We start from the raw sequence: 14,708 nt of genomic DNA on the forward strand, positions 1-14,708 counted from the left end.
TGCGTATTTTCATCACACACTAAAAAAGGAAACAAACTAAATAGATATAGATATATACACACTGTGTATATACACTGTATCTCTCTCTCTCGAAGACTATTGTAAAAAAAAAAGAAACAAATATATGTATATTGAAAAGAGTGTCGTTTTATGTTTTTGCAAATCTGTCTTTATATAAGGAGTTGGGTTCTCATATTTCCTTATGCATTCAATTATTGCGCTATCACGCTACACATCGCCTCTGGAAAACTCCACTGTACATTCATGAGAGAGTGAATGTGAAAAAGGTAAAAATATCTTAATATTATTATGAAAATGGTTTTAACCTGGCGGTGGACCCCTTGAGAGGCACACGGTGAGAACAACTGGAGGGAAAACTTTATTTTTGGACAATGTTTCTGCTTCAGGATCCCTCCATACATTGCTAGTCTGAGAGAGGTCGGAGTGAAAAAAGTAAAAAGAACACCATAGAACAACTTTCCTCATTTCCCTTTTTTTTTTTAATTCTTCTTAGGCTAATAGAAACACTGAGTCCTACCGTAACCCAAGATGGCAACCGCTACTCATAATTCAGTCCGTACAATGACGTCACACTGCGCCGGGGACGCTGTTCCCCCTGGGGCTTCCACTACACTTCCCAGAATGCTTTGCCAACAGTACGCAATTGGTCCGCGCCGACGGAAATGCACTTGACTGGGCGGAAGTAGGGGGTTTCAGAGTCTGGGAAGGTGAAGACGTGAGAACCTGTGAGTAGCTGCTTGGGTCTGGAAGCTTGACCATGAGAGACGCGGCTAGGAGACAGTCTGAGGGGAAGCGCGGGGTGGCAACTCCCTAACCGTAGGGACCCGAGCTCTTTCGTCTTTCCAGTAGAGTTGGGAGCAGGGAGGAACAAGGTATCGCTGTGGAGGCGAAGTCTGCACGGTGATCTTGGTGCTGTAATTTTTCTTGGGATGACCTAGGGCTAATTTCGGCTCTTGTCGCAACACAGGATCGTTGGAGCGATTTTGTTGCGACCGGGCGGTGAGGGTGGGACTGCTGGTAGTCTGACTCAGCAGTGATTGTCAGTTGGTTGCACACTAGAATCCCTTGGGAAGCTTTTTAAAATAATAATAATAAAAAAAATACAGATGCCCTGGCCCGACACTACATCAATTAATTCAGAATCCGTGGCGAATAGAGCCTGGGCTGTGTATTTCCTAAACCGTCCCAAATGTTCTGTTGTGCAGCCAGAGTTGAGGATCACTCGTAGAGCATGATTCTGATCTCCACGGAGGCCCTTGTTAAGACCACCTATGCCAGAGCTTTTCTTCCACTGTAACCTACGTGAGCTCTATCGCACGCATTTAGATTAAGTTGATGATTTTGGCAAGGACTCTATTTTGATCTCCACCGGAAACTTACTCTTGAACTTAGCGTAGTGGTGCTGGAAAGACAGTTCTTAGCTTTTTATTCACGACCAAGTTATTCATACTGAATAAGGGCTAATGCTGTTTAATTTGTCTTGCCAGTGTTTTAACTTGTGCCTGTTTTTCCTACCCCGACAAAACTTGAGCAGTGAAAGGTGGAAGAGTCATGTTGACATCAGTCTCTTCTGTTGCTTGTAAGCTCAGTTGCCGAATTTGTCCAGGAAATGAGCATCAGTTAAAACATTATTTATGGGCTTATGATAAGCGTTTTTTCTTTTTTTTTTTTTTTTCAAGTAATGAATTCCAATGAAGGGAAACTTGTGTTTGAGGCTTTTGTACAGATGGTAATCCCAAAAGGAGGTTTGTTTAGATGTGATCTGCAGGGGGAAAAAAATTTTTTTTTGTGTAAGCACCAGCAGATAACATATTTTCTCCTCTTTTCAGAGCTTCAGCTTCACCTCCCCCACTGAATCCAGCATGGGGGAGAAATCAGAAAACTATAGGGTTCCAGAAGATCTGGTCAATGGCTTGAAGGTTACAGATCCCCAGGAATCAGAGAGTGTCAGCCTTCCAGTTCCTAATGCCAGAGATGAGCATTTGCACAGCAAACTGCTCAAGGATGTTCAGGCCCATCCCCAGGATGACCAGGGAGAAGAAGAGTGCTTTCATGATTGCAGCGACTCATTTGAGAAGGAAGAGCCAGGAGTAGATAAGGTTGAGGACAAACCTGCTGATGATGTGAATTCCTCTGAACTAGATGAAGAATACCTAATAGAACTGGAAAAAGATATGTCAGATGAAGAGAAACAGGTAAATATTTTATTTATTGTTCGTGGTCTGTTACTTAAGCTGCTTTTTAAAGTGAGTGAATGTGGTTAATGTATCGTAGAGCCCTTAATCTATGGTGAAGAATATCTTGCCCCTTTTTGTGCTTACTGCTTTAATAGTGATGGATCTGAGATAAACCAGTAGCATGGCAGAGAAACATTGAATGTGTCTGTGACCTTGGAGTTCTTATGTGCACCTTGTGCTTCAGGAGTCTGAAACATTACAGTCCTTTTGCTTAAAAAATTTAAATATATATCATTTAGCTTTTCTTTATGCTGTTATCAATGTTTGGCTGCTGAAATGCCTGTAATGAACATTTTCTGTAAGACTTTAGGATTGCGTGTGCTGCCTATATCTGATAATCCCTTATTAGCAAAAAATGACTTGTGATTTGGTTACAGAAGGAAGTGACTGAGCCTTGTATCAATTATAGCATATAACATTCTCTAGGAACAGAATTGTATGTGATAGTAACTGTCATTTGTTGATTACCGACAGTGTGCCAGCCACTGAACTTAAAACTTTGTGTGTCTTCCTTTAAACCTCACAACATTCCCATGAGACAGATATTGCTATCATTCTCTATAAAGGAACAGAGTGAAGAGTGGTAAAGTAACTTGCCCCAAATTACACATCTAACAAATGGCAGAACTGATTCTCAAACCCAAATCTTTTTTGATTCCAAAGCCAAAGTATAATGCAAAATTTAATAACAAAAACAACTGTCTTCTTACAAAGCAGACACAGTAATAGAAGGTATATGCTCCTACTTTTTTTGCCTCTGAGCCACATCTTTAACTGGGCAGGCCTCCAGTTTTGGAGACAAGACCATGTTGGTGTCCTCTACATGTCCTTCCTTCTGATCTCATAAGCAAGGTTGTTCACACTAATATCTGAACCTGTCTGTAGAATGACTTAATGAAGTTTGTAGCTTAAGCCTCTGAAGAGCTCAGTCACTGAACAGGTTAGATAGATTGGTAATGGACTGAGATAACAAATGTCCAGTGTAACAGCCAGGGTGAGGAGGTAACGTGGGAGGAACGTCTTTTCTTTATCACTCCTCAGACAATTTCCATTACGAGATATACTGGTTTTAGCCTGGATGTGCTAGTTTTATGCTAGAGTGTGCCACAAGAGATGGAAGAGAAAGGGCAAAAATGAGCCAAGTTCATAAACTACCTCAACAGAAATAGCTCAGAAAATTAAATTAAGTACTATTCAATAACAGAGAAGTGATTTTCCAGAAAGTGATTTCTTTGGTTCAGTTATCATAATGGTGTAGACTTTTTACAAACATTGATTAAATGTCTGTGTTAAAAAGTCAGCAGTGCTTTTCTGATGCCATCATGTATTTTGCCCTGATATCAATGAATTTTCTAGTGACATCTGGGTTTGACAGTTGAGTGGTTTTGCTCAAAATATCCCGTATTACCCACCCCCAATTTAGTAAAACTTTGTCTCCAAGGGCAGGAAATCACATTGTAAGTTCTATACATATTTTAAGATAATTATTATTTTTGTCTGTAAATTTAGTGTAACCTAAATAACACAATACCTTATTCACTTTTTTCTCCTTTTTAAAATTAAGACATAGGTTACATATAGTGAAACAGTGTGAATTCTAATGTGTCCAGCACAATGACTTTTGACAAATACTTATACCTGAGTAGCCCACACACCATAATGATAAGGAACATTTCCATCATGCCAGAAACTCCCCTGGTACCCTTTACCACTCACTCCTTCCCCCTCCCCCACCAATGCAGGAAACCACTGTTGTGATTGTTTATGCCATAGATAGGTTTTTCCTGTTCCAGAATTTCAGCTAGATATAATCACACAGTAGTACTCACTTTTAAAATATAAACATTCTCTACTGTTCTATACTTTCTGTGTCCATCTCAATGATTTTATAATTCAATTTGAAATCTTATAAGAATATCTCCTAGCAATAACATATTGTGATGATTGCCCTCTAATTTTGTGTAAATGTAAGCCGTTAACTTCACCACCTTAAGAGAGTATAGGCTGCCTTTAATTTTGGTATCACTCTACTAGCTTCTTCTTATACTGTTTAGTAAATATCTTTGTGAAATTATTATCAAGAAGCCAGCCACAAAGATGGAGAAATACCTCTTCACTACATAAATGGTTTGGTTTCTATATTGGCTTATAGTTCATAAACAGGATAGCTTTAAACCTGATTCTTTTAAAATAAAGTCCTGATAGTTCAATCAAGAAAAGAAACACACATGTCCAAAAGAATGTAACAAAACATTCAGTCTCTTAATTTTTTTAATGCAAATTAAAGTATTATGCCTCAGAATAAAAATTATGTCTTATCAGATCAACAGGAGGACATAGGAATTTACGTACTAATAGTCTTAGTTTAAATAGTTACAACATTTCTGTGGGATACAAGGATCACATCTTTATGTGAAAATTTCTTTAGAACAGGTCTGTCAGTAGAACCTTTCTCAGTGATGAGAACGTTCTATGTCTACACTGTCTAGTACTGTGGCCCCTAGCCACATCTGGCTGTTGAGCACTTGAATTGTGACTAGTACTGCTGAGGAACTGACCGAATTTTATTTTATTTTAATTTACTTAAATTTAAGTAGCCACATGAGGCTAGTGGGTACCATATTGGACAGTGATGCTTTAAACCCCCAATTTTCTTGTAGCCATTTATTTTAAGGAAATTATAAGAGACACATGGAAGTGTATATGCAAAGATATGTGTTGCAACACCATTTGTAATTTTGGAAAACTAGAAAAAATATTACTGTTGATCAGAAGGAAACTACTCTAAAAATTTTGATGTACTTATCACCTAACAACAACAACAACAATGCAGTAGTGTACAATTCATTCATTGAAAAGAAAGAGATAGATCTTAGGTATTGACCTAGAAGAATGCCCGTAAGTTAAAAATTCTTTTTAAGTTAAAAACCTATATAAAAACAATGTTTGTACATAAAAGTTTGATAGGATATACACCAAATTATAAACAGTGATTATCTTTGAGGGGTATGATTACTGAGAAATTTTTATATTTAATACAATTCTATAATGTACTTTTTACTGTAAGTATGTATTAAATTCATAATCAACAACAGCAATAACAACAAAAAGTTACTCCGTTCTGAGAATATAAATAAGTAAAATTTGATTCTTTACAACTAAGGTGGACATTCTACCAAAACAGCACATAAAACTGATCTTTGAGTATTTAGGAAGGAAGTGCTGTCATAGGAGCTATGTATTATTAAACGTTTCTCTTTGGGCAGAATCAAGTATCAGTAGTCAAAGTCTGTTTTTCACGCTGACTTAACGTGTCCTTTGGCTGAGAAGATAACTCAGGCTCAAGTGAAGGTCCAGTTCTCAGAGGAACTCACAGATCAAGAGTAAAGGAGGGGGAAGGCAGTTAAGGTTTGGTAAGAAAAGGCAAAATCTCTTAAGGAAAACTCTGTGTACGTGTATGTTTATTTTAGCAGCAAATCTTAACTATTTATGAAAACTTAAATGTAGACATGACTACCCACAGCAATGGGATTTTAGCTAATGTCTGAGATACGTGAGGCAAATAAGTGGTTCTCAAAGGCTAGGCTTTGGTGAAGGACAGATCTGGCCGCAGAAGAGATTTATTGCTTCTACAATAGTATGATACAAAGATGCTTATGGTATTCTGCAGAATATACTGCAGCGTGGTGGTATAGTTCCTTTGGGCTGCTTGGCACAGTGCAGTTTCCTAGGTCTCATGCAGGCCCAGTATAACAAATTCACTGGATAATTGTTCGGCACACTGAAGCTTGGGGACCTCTGTCACAGGACCGTGCACATAGTCTTCCTTCATTAGCCATTGAATGAATAGTGTGGACATCTCTCCTATAAGGCCCAGTAATTGGCCTTACAAATTATAGAGGTTTTATCTCATTCATTTATTCAGAAAATATTTGTATTTCTTTCACATGCCAGGCATTGTTTGAGGCCCTGAGGGTACAGTGGTGAATAAGACAGGGTTTCTGTTCTCTCGTAGGTATATTCTATTTGGGAGTTATGAAAAATAAAATGATGTGATGCAGGATGGGGGTTCAGAGGATGGGGAGGATTATTTTAGATTGGCTGGTCAAGAAAATCATCTCTGGGGAGGTGGCATTTCAGCAGAGGCGGGGAGGAGTGGTGTGGAGGGTGGGGGCTGAGAAGGAACCAGACATGTAAGATCTGAGGAGAAAAGTTCCTGACAAAGGGAACAGCTAGTATAAAGGCTTTAACAACGGCAGCAAGCTTGGTGTGTGAAAGGGAATGGCAGGACCAATGGCTGGAGCACAGTGAGCAAGGAAGAGAGAGTGGTTGAGATGAAGTGAGCAAGGATCTGATTATGGAACGCTTTGTAAGCGATGGTAAAGAATATGAACTGCAATAGGAAACATGGATAATTTCAAGCCAGGAAAGAGACTGAAGCTATTCACATTTTAGTGAGACTATTCCAGTTGTACAGAAACCGTGGTGGTGTAGTAGTTAAGCGCTATGGCTGCTAACCAAAAGGTCGAAGTTCGAATCACCCCAGGTGCTCCTTGAAACCCTATGGGGCAGTTCTGCTCTGTCCTAAACGGTTGCTATGAGTCGGAATCAACTTGATGGCAGTGGTTTGGTTTGGTTTTTTTTTTTTTTTAATTCTAGCTGTGCAGGTAAAAGAGGCTGTGAGGGAGAGGAGAGTCACCAGTGGAACACTGAGACCAATTAGCGCCTAATGCAGTAGCCAGGCAAAGATGATGGTAGTTTGAACTGTGGATCTGAAGAGAAGTGAATGATATCAGCATAGATTTTGGAGGTAAAGTCGACAAGACCTACTGGTGGGTTTATTACTGGGAGGGTTGGGAGTGAGAAGTTAGGATGATTGCTTGGCTTTAACTGCTGAGTGGATGGTGGCGTCCTTTATTAATATGGAGAAGATTGAGGGACTTTGATTTCATCAAAGCTTTGGTGATTTAATTTTTGTCTTTAAACGAAAAAATTTTTATTAGTGAGTCAGAATGCAGATTTAGTCATTTTAATGGATTTGCTCCTTGTCACCAATTGTACATAGTATTCGTTTACTGCTAGATAGAGCAACTGATCCATTTAAGTGAATAGATCCAAAAGTCTGTTGCTTAGTGAACCTGGATTCAGAGCACATCCATTTTCATTAGGCTCTGGGAACACGAAGGGTTTTCTTTAAGGCTGTTATCTCTTTAACCAGGAATAATTATCTTAGTACCCTCTCGCTGAGAACCAAAGTTATTTTTCTGTCTGTTTCCTGTCCCTGTCATTTTTTTCTAAACTCCACATTACTTATTCCTTTTGATTTCCATGTTTCTGTCTCCTCATTGTATCATTTTATAATCTTCTCAATATTCTAACGGTGGGCATATTTGCAAGGTGCCCTCTTGATTATTTCCAGATAGCTAACTTCATCCACAGTGGCCTGAATATTCCTGTTAAGTTCATGAGAAGACCGTTTCCATTTTTTTTTTCCCTTTAATTTCTAACGGCTGTTCTTTTGAACTAAGGTGGCCAATTCGGTTGATTTCTTAGGGTTACCAGCTTTGCATTGAATGAATGCTATTGGCAAATAGCGTAAGATTAAAGCAAATCCTAGGACTTAAGAACTGGAAGGAACCTTAGATTTCTGACCCTGAGTTTAAGCCAGGGACATAAGAAATGTTCACTCCAAAACATTGGGGAGCTAGTGGTATACGTTTAGATGCTTTCCTGGTGGAACAGTTAAAATGGCATTCATTATTTCCTGTGTTTATTAAGGACGATCACTTTGGTCATGTCATTCAGTGGTCCTCAGACTTCATTGCCCCAGAATCGCAGACTTATTAATTAACTATGCAGACCCCTGAGAAGTGTCTTTGATTCCACAGAACTGTGAAATGGTAACCAGGAACCTGCTCTGTTAGCAAGCATCCCCAGGTAATTTTGATATGGCCACACTGTGGGAGACATAGAGCCATATAGACACAGATGGCTAAGCTTCCAAAAAGGAAAGTATTGACCTAACCAATTTACTGACTGCATCCAACTTCAAAGAAGAATGGTTTACTAATAGGATGTTTTCTTTTACTATCCTAAAAGAAAGACAGAATTAAGCAGTACCTACGTAGGAAATCTGTTTTTGTTAAACTGGATTTTGGAAAATAGAATTTTCTGAGTTAAGAAACAAAGAACTAATTTCAAGGTTAATTCCTCACAAATCTGTCCTCTTTCCTCAAAAGAATAAGACTTAATTAGAGTCAGGCTCTAACTATAGCTTAGATCCAGATATCTTCCCTTGGGATTCCCTAGAGAACATCTCTAAAAGTGACTTGTGGACAAGGACAAATGTGTCCCTGTGTGTAAAGCAAATGATGTCTGTTTTCAAAGAAGACAAAACTGAAAGCTTTTGTTTCCTTTATTATGATAAAGAATTCCTTTTAGAAATAATTTGTAGACTGGTAGCCCTTTTAGTATTTGCAATCCAAGTGTGGTTTCTTGGTCCCTACTAGATAAGACCAAAGTAGAAAGTTTTGTGGCGAGTGCCTTCATTTTCCAGTACTCCAGCGAGGATGTCAGGTTTTTTTTACCCTCCCTTTTACCCAGATGTGATTGATCTCTGGGTGCAGCGTTTAACTAAAGCTTATGCCTAGCTTTATTTTGTAGCAGTTGCTTCACAAAGCTGCAGGGGGAAGCAGATAGCTGTTGATAGATTCACAATATAGAAAATAACTTGCTGATGTGAACCTCTTGGTTTTTTGTGTTACTTGCCTGTTAAAAAAACATGCACACCACAGGATTATTTAAGAAAATATTTTTTAAATGTATTTAATGCAATTTTTTATTATTTAATAGTGGTAGAAGGGGTATGCATTTGTAAACTCCCAAGTCAAGTGTGTTTGTGCTGTATTCAGTGACTGTTGCTGGCCAGCCAATGATTGCAGAGGGTCTCTGCTGGAGAGTGGCTGTTTTATCATTAATAAGGGAACAGAGGAACATTTTTCCCAGGTTATACCAGAACTGAAAATTGCATTGGCTGAAATTCTCTAGCTTCTTTGTTTTCTTTCCATTAAAAAATAAGTAAATAAAATTCAGAGTTTTTCTATAATATTTCAAACAAGTGAGTTAATCCACACAAAACTTTTAGCACAATGCCTGGCACATAATAAATACTCTGTATGATTTAGCTATTTTTATAAGGTACTGCCGTGGAAACTTCACATTTATCTAATATTTATTAAGTCTCTACTTCTGGGTGGATACTATGATATGTATTTTTATGTGTTTTAGCTCATTGAATGATACGATTTGTACAGTCACAGAACCAGATTTCTAATCCAATGTTGGTGATCTTAGCAAATAGGATCACTGTGTTAGAAAAATAAGAATTGACAAGATTATAGCCAAGTCATTATTACAGGAAGAGTCTTCACTTAGCAATATTATTACATCATTTTTAAATCCTTGTTTCTCAGATTTTTTTTAATTTTTATTGTGCTTTAAGTGAAAGTTTACAAATCGAGACAGTCACACAAAAATTAATGTACGCCTTGCTACATACTCCCAGTTGCTCTCCCCCTAATGAGACAGCCTTCTCCCTCCCTCCACTCTGTATTTTCGTGTCCATTTCGTTGTTTCTCAGATTTATTCTTCAAAAAGGACACTTTTTATAGTTACTACCCCATCCTCCTTTTCAATGTTATTTAATCTCAGACAAATGAAAATTAACCCACATAAACCACACATTCAAGCTAATTCTGGAAGTTGGTCAGGTATTTTGTTCAGCAAACATTTATTTGTACCCATAAGAAATAGAGACAAGATTAGTTTTCTTAAGGAATATGGTTTCCCTCCTCAAGAAACTCAGCCTGAGTAGGAGACAGGTAACGGTGCTTGTATTTTCATTGTAGGTTGTTTTCATTAGCACATAAGTGTTGTGGGATGGGGTAGACAGGAGCCCTCTCTGTCCTGTGTGCTGGTATATTCCCCAGCAGTTAGCACAGCAATGACACGTTGGAGGTGCTCAGTGAATATGTTGAACGGCCACATCATTGCTGAGGAAGGAGTTTAAAGTCTTCACTGGAGATCTCCTTAAAGGATGAAAGATGATTTCTCAAGTGGAATGATCCATTTTAACTTTTCATTTAAGAGTACTGACGACTAGTTATTTCGTAGAATGGCTTTCACTTGGGTTTATTTGATTTTTTAATTTATTTTTTGTGTGATTTGGTTGAAGTTAGGCATTTTGGGTAAGAATTCCACAGAAGTGATGTGTGCATCCTGTTAGGGTGTGTGACCTTGTTATATCTTACTACTGGTGATGTTAACCTTGATAGCTTGATTATGGTGGTATTTGCCCTCTTTCTCCACTATAATTAAAATAAAGTCACATTATAATTAAAAATCTTGGGGGAGATACTTCGAGAGTTACTTAGGTTAGCTTTTTTCTTCCCACCCCCTTCAGTGTGGCTGCGTTATTCATTTGCAATACGATTAGGTTCATTGTTATATTTTGTATTCCATTTTGAGTTCCCCTTATAGTAAAAAAAAAAAAAAAAAAAATTTTTTTTTTTTTTTTGTATCATGGTTTATTTTGTTTGGGGGCATATTTGTAAAAGCAGCATGGGGGGCAGTGTCTAGCCTCCTCTAACTTCTGAAGGGGAAAGGAGAATCAAGATCAGCAGCCTAAGGCTGATTCTTACGAGGTGGAGATCAGACATGCCTCCTCTCTCCGCCGTCTTTACCAATTCTGACACCAACTGTCGTCCCTGCAGCACTCTCTACTTCTTTGTTGGGTTCTGTAATTCACTGCAATGACTGCACAGAACTTAAAGACAATACTCATGATGATGGGGTTTATTAGGGAAGTAACAGGTTACAGTTCAGGCTCAGGAACACTCAGGATACAGTTCTTCCATCAGGACACCTCTTTTCAACTGTGGTTGCAGGCACGCCTCTCCCTGGTCTTCTGCCTCTGCCCAGAGGCACTCAACTTTCTCACCCCGTGTGCTAGGAAGCCCACTGCATGGACTCTCCCGCCACCACTTCTCCGCAACCACTTTTTGCCATCTTCAGGGTTACATATGAAACACAACTGTGTACTAGCCAGAACTACACACAAAGAAATGTCACTCCTTCAGCCCTGCTGCCGCATTCCCATTCTTCCACTCCTTACCCACCCACCTCCTGTAGGTAGCCAATCTCTGCAGTTTCTGGCTTATCCTTCCTGCATTTCTTTTGCACAAAGAGCAGATACGTGTATATTGTTTTATATTCCCTTCTTTCTTATATGAAGATACAGATACTTTTTTGTACTTTGCCCGGTTGAGTTAACAGTATATCCTGGAAGTCATTCTGTATCAGTATATACAGAGCTTCCTCATTCTTTTTTCCAGCAGCATAGGTCTCCATTGTGTGGAGGTGCCCTCATTTATTCAGCCACTCCTATGGACAATCATTTAGGTTATGTCCAGTGTTTTGCAGTTACAGACATTGCTCCAGCAGATAACTTTGTGCACATATATTTTCATATTTTTGGAGATGTATTTTGAGGGAAGATTCCTAGAAATGGGATTGCTGGGTCAAAAGGTAAGTGCATATGTAGTTCTATTTTAAAAAAACCCATTGCCATCTAGTTGACTCTGACTCCTAGCGACCCTATACGACAGAGTAGGACTGCCCCGTAGGGTTTCCAAAGAGCAACTTGTGGACTCGAACTGCCGACCTTTTGGTTAGCAGCCAAACGCTTCCTTTCAGAAGGCGTGTGCCGGTTTGCATCACCACTACTAGTAATGTGTAAGAGCCTGTTTCCCCAGAGTCTCACCAATAGAATGTGCTGTTATACTTTTTAATTTTTTGTCAGTATCATAGAGAAATGGTGTTTCAGTGTTGTTTTAGTTTGCATTTCTCTGTAAGTAAGTTTGAATATTTTTTCACATATTTGAGGGCCTCTTTTATGTCATTTTTTTGGTAAATTTTTCTTTTCTTTTCTCCATTTTTCTCTGAGGTTTTTGGCCCTTTGCCCTCGATTTTAAGACTTGTTTTGTTTTTTGTTAAGGATTTAGTCCTTTGTGGTGTATGTTGCAAATATCTTCTCCATTTGTCAGATGTCTTTTGACTTGGTTTATAGTGGGGTATTTTCATTTAGTTTGGTTTGGCTTTTTTTTTTTTTTTTTGGCCATATAATTTTTTTTCTCTTTTGATTAATCTTTTCTTGTATTATCATTGAAGTTTGAGTCATAGTTAGGTACCCTTTCCCTACAGTGAGGTTAAAGAGGAATTCAGCTAGTTTTCCTCCAGCACTTGTGTGGTTTCATTTTTTACATTTAGATTCCCAGCCCACTTGGAGTTTATTCTCGTGTATGATGTGAGGTGTTGCTCTAATTTTATCTTTTTCTAAATAACTACCAAGTTGTCCCAGCACCCCTTTAAAAAGAATCTTTTTCTAAATAACTACCAAGTTGTCCCAGCACCCCTTTAAAAAGTTCATTTTTGCCTCAATAATCTAGCTAAATTTTAATAGCAACGAATACAGCATTTATATCCTTTTCCAAATGCTTAATGTCGTGGATTGAGTTGTATCCCCCAAAATATGTGTCAGCTTGGTTAGGCCATGATTTCCAGTATTGTGTGGTTGTCCTCCATTTTGTGATTGTAATTTTATGTTAAAAGGATTAGGGTGGGATTATAATACAGGTCACCTCCCTGCTCCAAGGTAAAGGGAGTTTCCCTAGGGTATGGCCTGCACCACCTTTTCTCTCTCAAGAGATAAAAGAGAAGCAAGTAGAGAGTTAGGGACCTCATACCACCAAGAAAGTAGTGCTGGGAGCAGAGCGCATCCTTTAGACCTGGGGTGCCTGCGCGAAGAAGCTCCTAGTCCAGGGGAACAATGATGAGAAGGCCAACAGAAAGAGAAAACCTTCTCCTGGAGCTGATGCCTTGAATTTGGACTTTTAGCCTACTTTACCGTGAGAAAATAAATTTCTCTTTGTTAAAGCCATCCACTTGTGGTATTTCTGTTATAGCAGCACTCAGTGACTAACACACTCACCATCTACCTGTTCGTCAGAGTATCATTTAAAACCTAATTATAAACAATATCACTTTATAGTGACATTGCTTACCAAAACAACCTCATTTAAACTTAGATTGGATCATCATTCAGAAATCTGAATGGTGTAGGAATTTTAAAATAACTGGAGAATTGACTAGATTAAGTAATAGAGAAGTGCTTGTTAAGATGTCTGTTTTCAATGTAACACATCAAAGTTCTTTCTTTGTCTTGAAGAAGATACATGTGAAGCTCTCTTTTAACTATGATACAAAAAATTATTCCCTGGAGAATGAGAATGAAACCTTAAGTTCTCTAAAAGATTCTGAGCATCACTGGATTTGTGAGGGCACTTGCAAGTTGAATTGGTTCACGCACAAAGATGTAGAAAGGGAATCTGTTGTGCTAGATCAGTGAAAAATGGTTTTGGGTTTACAGTAGAACAACCTAAGACCTATGGTCCAAGGCCCTGACTCAGTGAGAAAGAGGTTTATTTTTAACATAGATCTCAAAATGCTTCCATATTACCCTGGGACTCTATAACATGATCTGGGACAGTATCATCCTCTTTGAAATGCCCTCGCTTTTGGCAGGAAGTGGTGTTCTGTAATTTTGTTGAAACTGGACATTTAAGTATTATATTGTAGTAACTCTGGGTTTTGACTTTCCCCCCTGATTATTTTTGTTGTTGCTGCTTTGTTTGCATAATTGTTGCTTGGCAATTTACTTAGACGACAGCTATGAAATCCATTTCCCCTGCAGTGTGTGGCCACTGGTAACTCTGCTCAGTTTTTTTGTTTTTTGGTTTTTTTTTGGTTATTTTTTCCCTTGTTTTTAATTTTAAACCTGGCTTTCTTGGGGTTGTTCCTGTTTCTGCTTAGATTAGTGGGAAGCCAGTAATTAATTGGTCAGAGGTCAAGTTCAAACACCGCAAAGCAATAAGGCTTCCATCCTCTGCTGATGAATGTGGTAGTTTTCAAGACTGCCCCAGCTTTTACTTTCACTGTCCCAGCAGAGGCATGTCTTCTTTGTATATGTGCACAGGCCCCTGATAGGACAAGGATGTGTGAATAATTTCGGTCCCCTCCCATCTCTGCAATCACATGCACCATCTCCAGTTAGCCAGGTATATTTGGAGAGCTTATCAAGCACCTCTGTGGCAGTCTCTTTACCGTATATCCTGTTACATTTCCGGGTAGTCCATGGGTTTGTTGCTTACCTTCATCAGGACTGCATCCTCAGAATGACCTTCCCGTTTGCTTGCCACCCAAAGATTGGTGCTTTTTCATCAACAGCATCACCGGACATGAGTTTTCCACCTACTGCTCCAAATCAAGCCAGCCTCCTCCAGCAGTGAAAGTGCTGGTTGTTCACAGCCTCCCCAGCTCTGTTAGAACAACTAC

The 14,708-nt window shown here is 38.8% G+C and overlaps 1 protein-coding gene across 2 annotated transcripts in view; it reads left to right on the forward strand.

Moving 5' to 3' along the window:
• The first annotated feature begins 675 nt into the window (after window positions 1-675).
• The window catches only part of TTC1 (tetratricopeptide repeat domain 1), a 56,653-nt gene continuing 42,620 nt past the window's right edge, over window positions 676-14,708 (forward strand). Inside the window, exons 1-2 of one of the 2 annotated variants that reach the window (XM_049874243.1) lie at window positions 676-746; window positions 1,851-2,216. In XM_049874243.1, the coding sequence (XP_049730200.1) occupies window positions 1,884-2,216 (333 nt within the window). In that variant the 5' untranslated portion in view covers window positions 676-746; window positions 1,851-1,883. The other variant, XM_049874242.1, reaches the window with a different exon arrangement.

Source organism: Elephas maximus, chromosome 2, assembly GCF_024166365.1.
Source record: "Elephas maximus indicus isolate mEleMax1 chromosome 2, mEleMax1 primary haplotype, whole genome shotgun sequence".
NCBI lineage: Eukaryota > Metazoa > Chordata > Mammalia > Proboscidea > Elephantidae > Elephas > Elephas maximus.